We start from the raw sequence: 16223 nt of genomic DNA, 5'->3' as shown, positions 1-16223 counted from the left end.
AAAAAAAATGATGATGATTATGACAATGATGAGAGCATCTAATTTATTCAACAAATGAAAGCTTTGTTTTTTGTTTTGTTTTTGTTTTTATAGAAACCTCTATCCATCTCCGGTGTAGTCGTGAGTGTTGAAGGAGACATCAGCTTTTCAGAGCTTTTAACCATGTTTTAATTGTTTTCTCTTCTCATTAACCACTCAACATAGTTTTAGAGTAATTTGTGCATGTTTGAGTCATTTTTATTCTTCTGTATTCAAGATTTCATTGCTCCAGTCTAACCATTTTCTATGCCACTGGTATATGCCCACTAATATTTACTTTATTCTCCAGATGCTTGATCCCGTGATCTGCAGCTATCCATAGGAGAGGCCATCAGCGTGCAGCACTGTTGTGATGACAACGGCAACGGACTGTAAAAGGGCTGGAAGGAATTGGCCCCTAATACCTCATTGCAATTTTCCAACCCGGAAATCAGCTGACTTAATTCTTTATGATTCACTGATGATTCATTATGTTGTTTTTGATCAATATTGCGATTTAAAATGTCCAAAATATGACATAATGATCCCCTGGTGTCAGACAAAAGCACAATGTTTTCGTTTAATAGAAGTGGCTGGTTGACTATAAAAGAGCAGAAGGAAGGAAAAATGTTTGAAGGCAGGCTGAGGTCCCAGATTTGATGTCTTCATATGACTTTGGGCTACAAAAACTCTCATGCAAATCCTTTAGTCACTTTTTTGGTTCTTTTTTCATTTAGAAACACTTTTTACATTTGATTTTTTATTATATATATGTATATGTCTACCATATGATTAAGACTGAATGTATACAGATTTAGAGTCAGCGCTTGACTTGCTCTTCCAGTCTTCTGCAACATGGATGAAAATGTAGCTTTCTTTAAAGTTAAAATGAGTTGTGTTGTGAAGAAAGATACCTGAACATATTAAGGTAAACAAGTCAGAAGAACTGCCATAAATGTTTAGGCTATGGCTTTCCCGCCCCACCCAATTAACAAAACTCACCCTGCAAGTTGACTGTGGGAATGTAACAGATAAACTTTAGGAAATACGCTCAAACTAAAGATAAAGCCTAAAGGTTAATAGCTTTCCTTGTGATTGGGCTAAAGTTTGGGTAAGTCATGGGACTCCTCACTGTGATGGCAATGCACTAATCTGCCCTGTATGGCCCATTCACATGTGTTCACACCATTGTTTCCACTTTCTAAACAGGAACTCCAATGTTACCCATGGGAAATGTTAATTTGTTGTACATAAGCTACAGAAATCCTCCACTCATTCTAGCATTAATGCAGTTTGACCTTGAAGCTCATCTGATTGTTGTTTACATATTTGCCAGGAGTGTGGAAAATAAAATATTTTGACAAAGTAGCTGGGATTACGTTGTTATCCATACTCTGACCTCCACAATTACATAGACCTAAGACCTACCAGACATATAGCCTACTATAAGCCTGGGAAAACGAAACCCGTGTGTGCTTATTTTTAAACGAATTGGTGGACTAATTTATTACCCGGTAAACACGTGGGAATAGTATTTCAGCCCCACAAGATAAACAACTACTCCACTATAACATACTCTCGCGATACGGGATGCTCCCCCCAGTGCTTGCCTATTATGAGAGTTTTCCAGGTCTCGCGTGATCTCGGAAGTTTCCCACGCCTGTTGTTGTGGCGTCTGCCCTTTTCGCTCACTCTCTCTCCGTGTCGCTACTGCCGCCCGCCGCCTCCCCTTTTCTCATCTTCCTCACCCACCCCTTTCTCTCCGTCTCCTCGTCCCTGCACCTCAGTCTGCTTGTGTTGTCTCGGCGGATTGTTGGACTGTGGGAGAGAAAGGATATCGCGAGTATTGGAGTTTTGGTGAGAGTTTGTGGAAGATGGCGCCTGTTGTGACAGGGTGAGTCTGAGATTCGGGGTTGGAGCTGGGGATCGGAGTTTAAATAATTAGAACTTGTTGTTATAAAAATGTCGTTGTTTTATTGACTAAGTTGTACCTGGGTATGTTTTTCACGTGCACTCCTCACTTGAGCAGCTATAAGTGGTTTCTTTGTTCCAGTGTGATCGCGTGTGAGTGTTTTCCTTTGCCCAGTTTCTTGCCCGAGCTGACTTGCTGCAGTGTTTTGTGAGCTAGCCCAGCTAAGCGATACTTCACCCTCGGTGGTCTTTTCCGAGACAACAGCGAGCTGTAGCTAGCAGCGTGATCAGCGTGCTACACACTCCAACACTTGAAGCATGTTCCCAGAGCGGGTTTCTCAGTCTGTACATTTTCCTCTGCTCTAGCACAAGCAGCGCCCCTTTTGTACGGAGTCCTGCATTTGTTTTCGAAACGTGCTCTGCGCATAGCCTGCACGTTTACTACTGTGACTAAACACCGCTAGCTGTCCGATAATGGAGCCCAGCTAGCGAGATGGGATAGAAACACGCCGTAGCTTTATGGGCACGGCGTTCTTTTACCACTGTTAATGAAATATTGACACCACGAAGCACTTCCCTATGCGCACAACGTGCTCGCCGAGATTCTTGGAGTGTTGAATTGGAGCACTGTATTAGTGTATTATCAAGTCCTTCCTAAGTGCCTGTATCGTCGGACTGTGTGACTGATTGGCACTGTTAAATACCGCTCAAAAGCAGTAGAAATCCTTAAGAAGATGTTGAGTGCATCTAAGGACAGAATAGTGATAAATGCTTTGCGACGCTGCTGTATCAGCTATGCAAATATATCAAAACCTTCCAGTCATCCTGACCCAGTGATGAACTGTCGGACTTTATTTGTTCTAAAAAAATAAAGCCTCGAGTCTGCTCCCTTGAAATGTCTGTTCTGGGGCTATCTGTTGTTCATTCATTCGTTTAAGCTGCACCTTCTATGATAGGAGATGGATTTACTACGTTATTACGTTTGTTTTGATTCTTATTTTGATTTATCACATTTCTCCTGAATATTAGTCCTCACTTGATATTCTAGGCATAGGCTATAGGTTGGACAGAGTTTCACTATGCTACAATCCTAGCAGACAGCTCTGTGCGTAACAGACGTTTGCAGGAGGTTTGTGCGTTGTTTGGGGAGGGGATGTTTGCATGTTCATTTGGGGCTTTCCAGCAGACCTGAACTGATTTCAGTTGAGGGGGAGGCAGAGGGCAGCCGGGTCAGGTCTGGGTGGCTGGCCACCTGTCCAGATGATATCTGCAGATTCATGTGTGTTTGGCTGTTTGTGTGAGTGAGTTTGGTGCTTGTGTGTTGGCTTGGGCTCTTGAGGTTTAACAGAAAATTATGTGCCATAAGGAGGTCTTTATTAGCCGAGGGTAGGTCATTCACTGTAACGGCCAAAGGCATCGCAAGCTGACCACTGCTTTGAATGCTTTTGGCTTTGCATAGGGAGGGGCTGCAAACATTACTGCTAATGGGATTATGATTGGATAAATGGTCATACAAAGTGCCTTTGATTAGATCACTTTGTGCAGGAATCAAAGTTAGCTTTAGCTTGGAACAAAATATTTGTTAACTGTTTTGGTCATATTTTTAGGTCTTGTTGTTTGATTAAATAACATACCCAAATATATTTTGTTGCTATTGCATCATACTAAAGAAAGCTACAGTGATGGTCTGTTTTTGATATAATCTGTATAATCTTATTACCAGACCAATTCCAAATTCCAGTTTTTGTTTACTCTGACAGGTTTTGCCCTAATTCATAATTTGGACACTTAAGTATCTTATCTGTACTTTCAGTGCCGCCTTAAACACTTGTTTTTTGATGCAATATTCAATAAGGTAATTATTTTATTACAGTTTTATGGAGTTCTGGTAAATTACCTGTGTTTTCACAATGTTCCTGTACTTTATAAAGAATGTATTATCTGCTGTTTTCTTTACAATCATTGCCTGTTTGTTGTAAGCGATACATGGCCTATAATGTACTTGGAGTACTTCAGAAATCAAAGCATGGGTTATTCCAATGTGTGCATGGCTGACATCCCACAAATCTCAGCCTTCCCCATGCTACATTTTAATTTCAGGGCCTCTTTTACTGTGTTGTTGTTGAAGGCAAAATAAAACAAAATGGTTGGGGAGAAGACAGTGTTGCTTTCATACCTGCCGCTGCCAGAAACCTGTAGTGTAATAGCTGAAAGAGCACCTCTGTTCACCTGGGATGATAAAAGCATGAATCACTTATTTCAACACCACTCTCTGCCTTCAGTGTTCCCTCTGGGGGCGGGATTCCATTTAGCTCTGGCCTGGTCATCCTACCACCACCACGAACCGTGGTCTCCCCCCACCTCAATGTTGTCTTTGAGCCAAAACCCGGGCATCTCCACTCTGGTGTAATGATACCGCCGAGCCTTTCTCTGTGCCACAAATGCATGTTGTATCCTTTGAGGGGAGTGCACGCGTGGTTTGAGCCGCCACTGATACAGAGGTGAATGGTGAGTGGAAGGTGGATAAGTGTGCGCGTGCATGCATGTCCTCCCTAGGGTCCTCTCCTCTTCCCCGAGTCGCCTTTACGAAAAGACGGGTTCAGAGGGAGCAGCAGATGTCGAAGCACTGACCTTTATGGTGGGCTAGAGTTAAAAGAGTCCCTCAGAGGCAAACTAAAAGATAACTCAAAGGTTTAAGCAGACTTATACATTAATAATTGCCGTCTCCATCACACATATGGGGAATATTCTTATTAAAAAGTCATTTTTTTCCTTTGAAATAAATGAGTCAAGATTCTTTTACAAGATTGAAGCGGAACATTTTGTAACATTAAAATGGGAGAAAGTAACTCTGTTGCACTATCTTAACTTTTCTTTTGTGTGATCACCCACCTGCTTGCCTTCATGAAAATGTTATTGCTTTGTTATTACTACTACTTCTTATTACTGTTCTCTACAGTAGAGCATTAAATTTATCTATTACCTTGGAGATGAGCATGTGACAGCCACCAAGCCAAGTTACCAGGCAGAACTGTGTAGAAATGACAGTAAGAATGCATACTTTTAAATATATTTTTGGCTATGAAAAAAAATGAAATTAAATATATACCAGTTTAATGTCATACAGTGAAACATTCCAAGCAAAACATTAATGTTTCCATGAATACGTGGAGGTGACGGACCCACAACACAGAATTTACATAGTGCACCTTTAAAACAAAATTAACCATTCTAAAACTGCAAAGACTAGATAAGATTACACACAAGATTAGATAAGAGTTAACTTTCACCTGACTATGTATTGATCTGTTGAACTTGTGTCATATTTTGGAATGTTTAGTGTGTCATGAATGGGATTAAATTGTTCTGTCGGATAAACTAAAGGGAAGATCTGCGCTACATGATTGGTCACCTCCAGAACTGCCGTGAGTCCACTCAGAGCTGTGAAAACCTTCAAAGTGTGCCGGCATCATGCCAGAGGTGAAGTATAGTACCAGCTCAAACGCGCTTGTGCCAGACATCTTGAGGGGCTCTGAATCTCCTGTGTACAGTAGCCCTTTGTTGGAAGTCTGCACATATATCCATTACTCCACATGATTGAACTGTCCCCTGAAGCTTACAGTTTCAGATTCAACTTGTTCTGCTGTGACGAGTTGCCTGCTTGTGTCTGTCCGTCTCAAGGGAGCGACCGCACGAGACTCCTCAGGGCAGAGAAGCAGCATTTTTCTTTGGTTTAAGTCAAAGTTGGACCCACTCCAAACCAGTGTCCTTTTTGTCTTGGTGCTCAGCCACGTTGTGAAAACCAGATACACCATAGCAGGATGTACTTTTGCTTTTTCATTCCTCTCATGCAAGACTGGAGAAAGTGGGAGATTTGGGCCAATTTGACATGGATGTTTTTGTGAATGAGTACTTGAACAAATATTTCCACACAAATCTGTACTATGGAGCCAAACGTAAAGCATAATTTTTGCAACCCATGTTTGCTAAATCCTACTATAACCTTGTTGACAGTTTAAACAGCATCCAAGTAGAACTGTGAAAGCATACTTTTAATCACTGTGTGACCCACGTTTTGGTGTTGGCTAAGTAGTTTAGAATATGCTTTAAAATTAAAAATTACTTTGTTCAATCTAGCTCTGTCTTGGATTGGATTTCTGATTCAATAGCTGTTATGTTACCTATTATTTACTTGGTGCACATTAGGCCAGCCCATAGTTGGTTTAATACCTCAATAGACACTACTGTTCCATGTAGTGCACAGCACAGAGCATTTTAATGCAAATTTAAGGCCAATGTGGTTTTGAAAACAAGCCTGGCGTCATGTTTGATAGAAGTCCAAACCTTCTTAGTGTTGTTGTTGGCGCGGTGTTAGACAGGAGAGTGGACAAAGCGTTAACACAAGCTCTACATGACAAAGTGCTGGAAGAAAGTTATTCCCTTACACTTCTTTTGGAACAACCTTGTGCTGCTTGGAACAATATCCCAAGGAATTGTGGCTTGTACTATGTCAGCAATTTTTACCCCCACTGTCCCTCTGCATTCAGAATGTTTCATTCAGAAAAGCCTTTTCCCGTCCCATTCACTTTCATTCAACTTCACAGAGGCTTGCTACTTCTTAACTCATGGAAAGTACAATAGCTATATGATTTGTATTTTATGGTTTATTAGTCTGTCAATGAGCTGACAAAAAACGGCTTTATACTGAATTTGAAAATGTTGCCAGTAGACACAGGAAGTAATTGTTATATTATTTAGTAGATTCTTTGCCATTAGAGGAAGCAATTACCCTTGGACTGAATAAGGCCTTAACCAAACCAAAAATTGCATGTCATTCAGAATATTATGTGTATCTATTACATAGTTTTGCATTTTATTTCTAAAGGCACATCATAAATCCCTCCATCCTTAGCTTAACTTTTTTGTTTTAATTATATAACTAATATACATGTATATTTTGCTGTTGTTAATTCTCAGTGGTATTGTGGTTAATAATCTCAGTGATACAAGTGCAGAATGTGCTGCCTAAGCTTTGAGAAGAATCCACCAGAGGGGCTGGCTTACAGAGAGGAAAGTGTTGTTTTCCTATTCTGCTGGCCCAGATAATTGCCTTATTATTCTCGGCAGTGCTCGTGCAAGCCCTGATCTATTGTTGAAACCCCTAGCTGCTGTCAGAACACTCATCTGCTCTACCAGCATAGCATCAGGCCAGCTTGTCCAATGGAGGAAGGTGGCTAATGTACACAGGATCTCCCCTGTTGGGAAAGCCCCTAACGACACAACCACCGCAGCAGCCTCCCACCACTGTAAGCAACCGCCACTATTGCTGTAATAGATAAGCAGGGAGTGGCAGGCAATAAGGCAGACTGTAGTAAAGCTTCCTGGAAGAGCCCTCACATTGCCTTGGGATTTTAAGTACTGCCATAAAACTGAATACACACTCTCAACACTAAAACATAACTCTGCTTTTTGCAACTGTGAAGTCATGCATGCAAGTTAAATAAAGCTGTCTGCATTCTACTTTGTTTTTTTCATCTACCTCTTAATTTTGTTAACTTCATTTGTTTATTTGACCAAAATGTACTCAATTACAAAGCAAAAACCTGTACATGTTAGTCCTAAACTCTGGTGCATCTTTATTTATTTTAAAAAAAATAATTTGCACTTAAAAAATTGACATGTGCTGTATTCACATGACATTTTACAGCAAACAAAATTATTGGAAAGTACAAAGTAAAGAAAGCTATCCGTCAAAATAAAACAGTACTTGATTTTCCACTTTTTCCTTATAAATTACTAGCCATGCTTTATAAATTGGTGCGTGCCAGACCCTACAGATGCACAAAGAGATAGCTCCTATTTGCTCAATTTCACTCAACACAACTTTGTCTTTGGGGAGGACCACTGTCTATTTGCCCAGGCAAGAGGACTGATGTCCACAGAGGTAAGGACCATAGGGAAGGGTTGGGAAAGGGGCAACGAGACTAGTCACAGACTGCCAATTAGCTCACAGGGATTAAGAGATGGACACACAGACAAGGTCGAAAAACCAGGAAGGATTCTTATCTCCAAGCTCCTCTGCATTGTCTGCTTGTTTGACTAAGGCTGCTCTGGGCTCTGTCGAAGAATCCGCCTAGTGGCAATCCTGTGGCTTTTGACGTCAGGCAAATGTGGCCTTCACTTGGAATCACAATGAAGTAATAGGCATGTGTGTCATTTTATGGAACAGTTGAATTGATTGTGGTTAAGGAAACAATGTGCTCGCTCTCTTTTCACTCCAAAGAGAAGCTTTTTACTTGTTGTGGTTGATCATTTCGCTCTTGTGGCTACAGTTCAATGTTCTCTTCCAGTGCCATTGTTTTGGAAGCGCCGCCAAAGAATGTACGTGAGGTTTGACATGAGCTCACCGAGAAAATCCATTTGTTTTCTTTGCAAAAGTGACCAGTCTAGCCGTTCATCATTATACGGACATGTCAGACCACAACCTAGATTCAAGCAATTTTATTTTGGCTGTTGCTGAAGTTGCATCATTTCTGAAAAAAAGAACAAGTGTATAGAACTTCAGCCCCCTTCCTCTTCAGATCAGAAACAGTGAAACCAGACAAGCCTTTTGCTGACACAGTCTGTGCTAAGTGCGTGGCAGTCCCTGTTTCGTTGGGGTTTGCTAAGGATCGTCTCGCAGCATGTGGGCTAAAGGTCATGCTTCTCTCTTTCCCTTTCTGCCAGGAATTCTATTTTCTCTTTGCTTGCAGCACACCAAGGCCTTTTGGTGGCTTTGAGGGCTGTCTGAAAGTGAGGTTAGTTGGGAGCTGACACATGCCCAAAGATTTTACAAGAAACACACATAGAATGAATTCATTGGTCGAATTTATGGGATTTTATCTCTTTGAGTCAAACACCTTTTTCAGTTTTATCGGTGTTGCACAACTCTTATTGCCAGAAGTAAAATCGCCACTTTTAAACACGCTTTTGACTGTGTTGGCTCTCTCAGACTATGGCCATAAAATATTAATGATCCAATACCATACAGTGGATTTGGAAGGTCATATACACCTAGCTTCTGTGCAAATAATTTTATTAAGTTACACATGATATACAGTGTGTGGTTTATGAAATGAATTACCCATTCATGTATTAAAACAGTCTGTTCCTGGACGTAAGGTCTGGCCAACCATTTTCCATCATACTCCATAAGATGTAGTCTAGCCTTTTAGTTGAAGTCTGATCTCCATGACTGGACTCATGAATTGTTGGTACAGACTGAATCATAATTCAAGATTCTCTAATTAAACAGAGACCTGTTAAAAACAGACACAACAATATGAGGTAAACAAGATTTAATTCTTTGCTTTAATAGCTTTCTAAATTGTGGCCAAGAGTTTGTTCTTTTAAAGTTGTATATGACCTACTTAAATTCAACAATATCCAATTGCATAGTGCATTATTAAAAAGAGATTTATAATTTGCTCACCTTTTAGTTCGATGAACATGTTTTTTTATTGTCTGATGCAACACTGTAAAATGCTGTCAGTCAGTAGTAGTTTGTATTAGAAATTGACCAATAAAGGTTTTTCCATGGCCAGTGACTGATAACAATATTTTAGAATTGAGTGCGACCGATAAGCTCTGCTGAAATTTTTGTCCCAATATATGACAAATTTTGATCATTTTCCCCAAAATATATAACTTCAATTGACTAAAAATCTTTTACTATGTACAGTGCACTGTAATACAGTTAAAATAAGGAAACCATATCAATAGAAATTATTTCTAGAATTCCACAATCCTGCTGCACTACTAACCCATAATGTGGCAGTGCCCTCTCCAAAGTGTTAAAATAAAGCTTAATGTCTTTACTTTAAGCTGTTGGTCAGCCCAAACAAAATATCAGTTCTGGAAATTTAAAGCAGATATATTGGACTATCTCTAGTTGATGATGTTGTTGTATGATGCTTTAACCAAAGTGCAGCTCAGACCTTGAACTATGTGTGTAACATAGACTTTCAGTATTGACTTACCAAACATAAAAGGCTCCCTCTTTTGGCACCAGGTAAGGGTTAACTTGGGACTCCACTATCAGGCTTTTGTTGTCTCTGGATACACTTTTATCTTCCTAACATACACTAGTTTACCTGGCACACAACTTGACCCGCATTAATGTATCTATATGAATAGACCGCTAACCACAAGCCCTGTTGGAGCTGTATAAGGCTTATGCAAGGCTTTGTAATAAATCACCCACTGTACTGAAGTTGTCAAAGGCTGTGCAGAAGGTTGCTGACAGTTGCGGGTACGTTTTGGTAATCAAGGTAAAAATACGGTGGCACCACTGCTGTGTTGAGGGGGATAAGTGTCTGCTGAAGATGAATGGGAGTGAAATTTAAGAAGAAGGCCGCAACAAGGTGGGATAGTTCAGTGCGAGACCACCTTTAAGGAAATGGACTGGTGATGGCAAGCTTCTGTTTAGCACAGACATTCAAATGTAATGTAGTGAAAATGGGACCTTACACAGTTTACAAAAATACATAGCTTTTGTTTCATCTACCGCAACTATTGTCATGGTTTTTGGAATTGTAAACCACAGCCTCCTAAGAGTGATGACTAATCTTTTCCCTTGTTTTTCACGTTTTTGAAGGCAGCATGCTAATTTAACACAACTGAACAGGACGATGTGTGAACTTCAGAGTTTCTGTGGTTTACTAACACTAGCCATGTCTCTGATTAGACTAGTACGCAGTTCACATTTCTTCAAAACTAAATGCTACCAGTCTTTTGTATAGTCTTTTTGTGTATGTAGCATATCTTCAAACTGTAGATTAAAGAAGACATATACTTTTTGAGTATATGTCAATCTTACTGGTGCAACTTGGAGTTGGAATTGTTGGAAGGATCCCAAGTAATGGTAGAGCTGAGGGCAGCGATAGGGGTAGGTGAAAACAGAATTTCTGAATACTCCAGCCTTGAATGCAGGACAACAGTATTTCTCAAAAATGCAACTTTTGAGGTAACATGCATTTTACACATAATGTCAGATTTAAAGTCCCATATCATGCAAAATTAACTCATGAGAATTAAGCCATTAGAATGTTGTTACCTCGTCATAAACATACCTGGAGTTGTGTTTTGTCTAATAATGCAAGATTACTCAAACCTGTGTGAAGTCTGTCTACATCTCCAAAGCTCAAAATACTCTGTTCCACCTTGTGATGTCACAAAGCAGTAATTTAGTTAACAGCTACCTTTTAGCTTCAGTTCAGTATAGATGGGCGATTCCAGGGCTGAAATCATTCAAGTGATTCTAGTGAAGTTGTATAGAGTTTAAAAACACGGTGGAGCAGTTCTTGTATTACCACATGGCATCCCCATTCTGTTTGAGAGAAGAACACAGCCTAAATATGCAGAGTTTGTGTGTTAAGCGTGTATGAATGAAACAAAACACAGCTCCCAGTATGTTTTTTGAAGAGGAAACATTATAACATGTATCAGAAAATAGAGAAATATGAGCCCTTTTAAGCCCTATTTTAATTGTGACATTCTTAATAGGGTCAGCTATCAACACATGACTTTTTGTGACTGACTCATACTAGCATAAATGGGATGCATTGCCCTCTGCCCTACAGCTACAGGAGCTTTACATACATCACCTTCTGTTGTGGGTGTCACTGCTGTATATCTGTCCCAAAATGCTACCTGAGTTTTAGCTCAAGGCGATTTGCAGAGTAAACATATCCACACACACACACACACACCCACACACACTGTCCCCCCCACCCTCAGGTCCCTACTCTGGTTCCAGCAGTGACTCATCAGCCCGACAGTGTTAAGATTTGGTGGGGGGGTACCGAAAAGCATGGGTCATTCAGGGTTCACAGCGCTCTCTCTCCTGACACTCTCCCCCGGCGCATGACATCTTTACCCTCAATCCCAAGCCGCTCTGCAGTCAACTTGTCACTTCACCAGAAGACTTCCTGTTTGATCACCAACGTCTAATTCGGGGGGGAGGGGGGTCGCTCTGGTCTCGGTGTATCTCATGTCTCCCGTGGCTGTGTTTATTTAAAACAGCGACCCCATGTCTTCCTTCCATCGCTCACTTTCATCTCTCTGCATAGCTAATGTGAGATTTGCAATCAGTGTGAGCTGTTCAGGATTCAAGAGCTTCACTGCCAGGTATTTTTTTCAACCCTTGCTCTCATTCAAAACAAAATACAATTGTAGTGAATGGTTGACCCAATTAAACACACTTCTCCTACATTAAAATCCATTCTGGATGATGCCTGCAATGGAGTTTATCTAATTTAGAAATGGAACCTAAAATAAGTTGGTTTGGTGCCTGAGTTGTTCATGGGCAGAGAGCAGATTTAAGCAGAAGTTGCACCCACATATCAACCAGTTGCTTGTTTTGGCAACGTTTGGTTAGTCACTGTCTTAGCAAATTTTTACCACTTTTTCTGAGGTGTTGAAAGACATGTATTCATTTTGAAACTAGGCTTGTAGGAAATTTTGATTTAGTTCCAGTTTTTACATAAATAAAAAAATGCAAATGTGTTAAATTTGGTTATAGACTTAATTAAGCTCATTGTTTGAATGTACTGCCGATCTATGACTGAAGAGTCAAATGCAGAGTATTGTTCAACTCCAGCTGGCATATGATGCGTCATTACCGCAAATTGAAATATGACCTTTCTTAGCTTACTGTCACTATACTGTGGTTGTGGGTTTTAGTCTCTGAGCTTAAAGACCTGTTTTGTTTTTAACCTCTAGGGTTGTTGTAGTTTTGTGTTCACAAATGTAGGTTACCTTTACTTTAGTGTTTTTACAACTTTTTGCTTTGTGGAGCAAATTTACCAAGGTCTAGACTCAAACACTTTCTAATACATTTGCATAAAATGAGACCTCTTATGTCAGTTAATTCAAAGGTCCCACTCCTCTTGTGTGGCGTAGACTCTAATGCATGTTCAAAGTGTTGTGTGTGCCGCCTCTCCCTGTTGGACCAGTGTTATCTGAGGCTTGAATGGAGCCAGGTGGCAGGCAGTGTGGAGAAAACAGGATTCACAAAGGAGACTTCATTAAAGATAGAACAAGCATCAAGGGAGCGTGTCTGTATGCCCGGATCGGCTCCAAACTATGCACTGGAAATTTCATTATTCACTACATTTGAGACATATAATATATACTAGTGCAGTGGAGGATAGAGTGGGTTGCTTGTGCCAGAGTATAGATGTCTGTATTGATTGTGTGCCAGGCCAAGAAGTAGTTTTTAAGGAGGTCGTCCATATGGAGCAATGATGTTTATGCGGTCAAGAAGGGAAGGGAGGGAGACCCGACATGGATGCCTTTTCTTTGGCTTTTCTGCCTCTGTCATTAAGCTCTCCCATGTCAAAGACAGATGGAGCGGGTGTTTTTGAGTGTGTGTGTGTGTGTGTGTGTGTGTGTGTGTGTGTAGTAGCCACTTTGCACACTGATGTGATCCACCCAGCCGAGTACACACACACACGCACCCCCACACCCACACACACACACACACACACACCCACACACACTGCCACACACACACACACACCCTGCCCTTGATTCTGCCCCCAGCGGGACATTGACTACAGATGGCAGAGGTCTGGTATCTGCCCCTCTGTCAGCCTCCAGGGTTGGACAGCTCATCAACAGAGAGCCAACTTGTTTGAGTCTTTTCTAACTGTTTCTCCTCATCGTTGAAATGGTGATAGTTCACATAGGTAGATTTAAGATGCCCATTGCCCTGTAAAAATATAACTGCAAGTATAAGTCCCTTTTTGCCTGTGATTGGCAACAATCACCTGGCCAAAATAATACACCCAAAGCTTTATTTGAACACTTTAGTATGAAGAGGACTGGACACAAAATGTAACTACAATGTTCTCTTATAGATTTGTGGTAAAACATGACTGGTTTGTAGTACATTTAAATAAGATCATTTTGAGGAAATTATCAAAAGCAGCTCTACATAGCCTAAAATATTGGCAGAACTTATCAGCCATCTTTTTATTAGGTATTCAGGTATTGAAATTGGCCATTTAAAACAAAACAAAAAACCAAACACTTTAGTTGATCTGTACATTCATCCATCCATTTTCTTGCGCTTCATCTGGGGCCGGGTCTCTACATGCAGCAGCCAAATAAAATGCTTTTCAAGTTGTTAATAGTACTTCTACTGTATTGCACACAACAATGTTTGGGGAACAAATACGGTTCTCTTCACACATCATCCTGTACGTCTAAATCATAGACTGTATAGAGAAGTGAACTAAGGGAGAGTGACATGTCAAATGAAGCTCATCAAGGCTAACACTTATAGGGGAGAATTTGGAGCTGTGTTCCATATTTGGGATAACCACCACAAGTAACGTAGTAACCAAAGAGCCAATCTGGAGCAAGGTTGTTGAAGGTAATGCAGGTTTGTTCATCTCTCAATTTACTGACAAAATAGTAAAATAAAAATACCAGTATCATCTAGACTGGGTTAATGTAAACATGTTAGGATTGAAATATAGCATAGGATTGAAATATAGAGTATAGCAGTTACAGAGAGAAGGGGGACAGTTTTCAATAGAAAGTGAATTGCAGCCAGAGTTGATGTAGCCGGAAGCACGACCATGCTCACTTCCTTTTTGGAACACGGCGGCTGGCAGCTTAGCGACGTCCATTTATATATACAGTCTGCGGTCTAAATAAAGATACTTGCTCTGCAAAATATCCAATGAATCAGTGTCAGAGCAAATACATTTTTGATGATTTTAGATTTTTAATGATGAATCAAAAACTAAAACACAACCGTTCTTTTAGTTTTCATCTTTTTTCTGTATTTTTCTTAGAAGTCACATTTTATCCCAATTTCCCTGTTGCTTCTCCCTTTTGACCTGAGGCTGTTGCACAGAATTACGTCACTTTGTCTTGGATTGCTGTGATTTAATGGGACCTGGGGGGACACACTTTGGTTCCAAGCCAAGAGGGGGAGAGGGAGAGCCCTGTAAATCTGGAGGTGAATCAGAAGAAATGCGACAAAAACACACCAATGTCAAAACAGAGTCAAACACAAAAGTTCCTATCACTATCAATCACTACTAGCATATCGTGCCTTCTTGCGTTGTTATATTGCTGTTTTATAGCCATAGATTAATTTGTCCTCTACTGCTGGTTGTTATGTACAAAGTGGTAATTGCCAGTCTAGATCAGACCCAGAGAGAACCTTTCGCCATTACTTTCTATTAACGTGCATGTTGTCTGAGATTCCCTCTTTCTGCCACGCTTCCCGTCCAAAGTTGATTTAGGATACAAGCTTTAGTGCCCACTTGGCTGGCAATGTACCTGCAGTTTTTCTCAATGATTAAATATGTGCTTTGAAAGATGTCGTGCGTAATAGAAGCCACACACAGAATTGCAAGCACATCCGAGGAAGTGAGCGTGTCCCAAAGCCAGCAAACCCCTTGGCGTTGTGCTTGTGACATCAGTATGCAGGTATTTTTTTTCAACAGCCTGCCAGTACAAATGCAGCTAGCGGGCACACTTTTCCAGATTTCTTTCAGTGAGAATCATGTCCCCTCACACACGTTGCCTGGCGAGACTTTTTATTTCCACCATCTTTTTTTCTTTTCTTTGTAATGCACCTTTGAGTACATAAATTTAATAAGGGGCTCTGTGTCCGTGAATTTAATTATTATTTTGTCAAGGATATGCACAGTTGTGATGTTAGTAATATTTGGATATTGATTTAGATATTGAAAAGTTCAGAAATAGTCAAGCCAAAAAAACAGTTTGAATCCATGATTCAAGTTTTGTGAGTTTAAAGTGGGACCACAACAAAACCAAAATTGCAAACCCCGGCCACTAGGTGTGAGTAATAGGAACACCAGATTCACTTTTGTGGAACACGGTGTCCTGCAATTTCAAATAAAAATATTATCAAGACCCTCAGGACTTAATGCCTTGGTTAAGATCCTATTACACTTGAAGCTATTACTCTGCTCCATTGTCCTTAAGGCATTCAGGTGTCTGTTGACTGAAATTAACTGACAATTTCTTCTAACATACTCGATATATTGGACAAATTTGTCCCCTGGAACAAGCTTTTCCAAAACCAATTGGTTTTATTTAGGTTAGGTGCATGTGTTTGATGTTAGCGGAGTGGCCCTGGGCGATGCTAGGCCAGTGGAAGCACCAGGGAGCACCAGCGTTGATAATGAGGTGTACAGCCACACTCTATGAGCTGTGATATCAGCCATCAGCCCTCAGGCGAGGAAACCAGACACCTTTTTATAGGCCTA

The 16223-nt window shown here is 40.5% G+C and overlaps 1 protein-coding gene across 1 annotated transcript in view; it reads left to right on the top strand.

The window, feature by feature from the left end:
• Positions 1-1681: 1681 nt before the first annotated feature.
• rbpjb (recombination signal binding protein for immunoglobulin kappa J region b) overlaps positions 1682-16223 on the top strand; it is a 45958-nt gene continuing 31416 nt past the window's right edge. The window contains exon 1 of the mRNA XM_033983205.2: positions 1682-1912. Within this exon, the coding sequence (XP_033839096.1) occupies positions 1893-1912 (20 nt within the window). The 5' untranslated portion in view covers positions 1682-1892. The remainder of the gene's footprint in view (positions 1913-16223) is intronic.

Source organism: Periophthalmus magnuspinnatus, chromosome 18, assembly GCF_009829125.3.
Source record: "Periophthalmus magnuspinnatus isolate fPerMag1 chromosome 18, fPerMag1.2.pri, whole genome shotgun sequence".
Lineage (NCBI taxonomy): Eukaryota > Metazoa > Chordata > Actinopteri > Gobiiformes > Gobiidae > Periophthalmus > Periophthalmus magnuspinnatus.
This window is presented reverse-complemented; position numbering and strand designations above follow the sequence as displayed.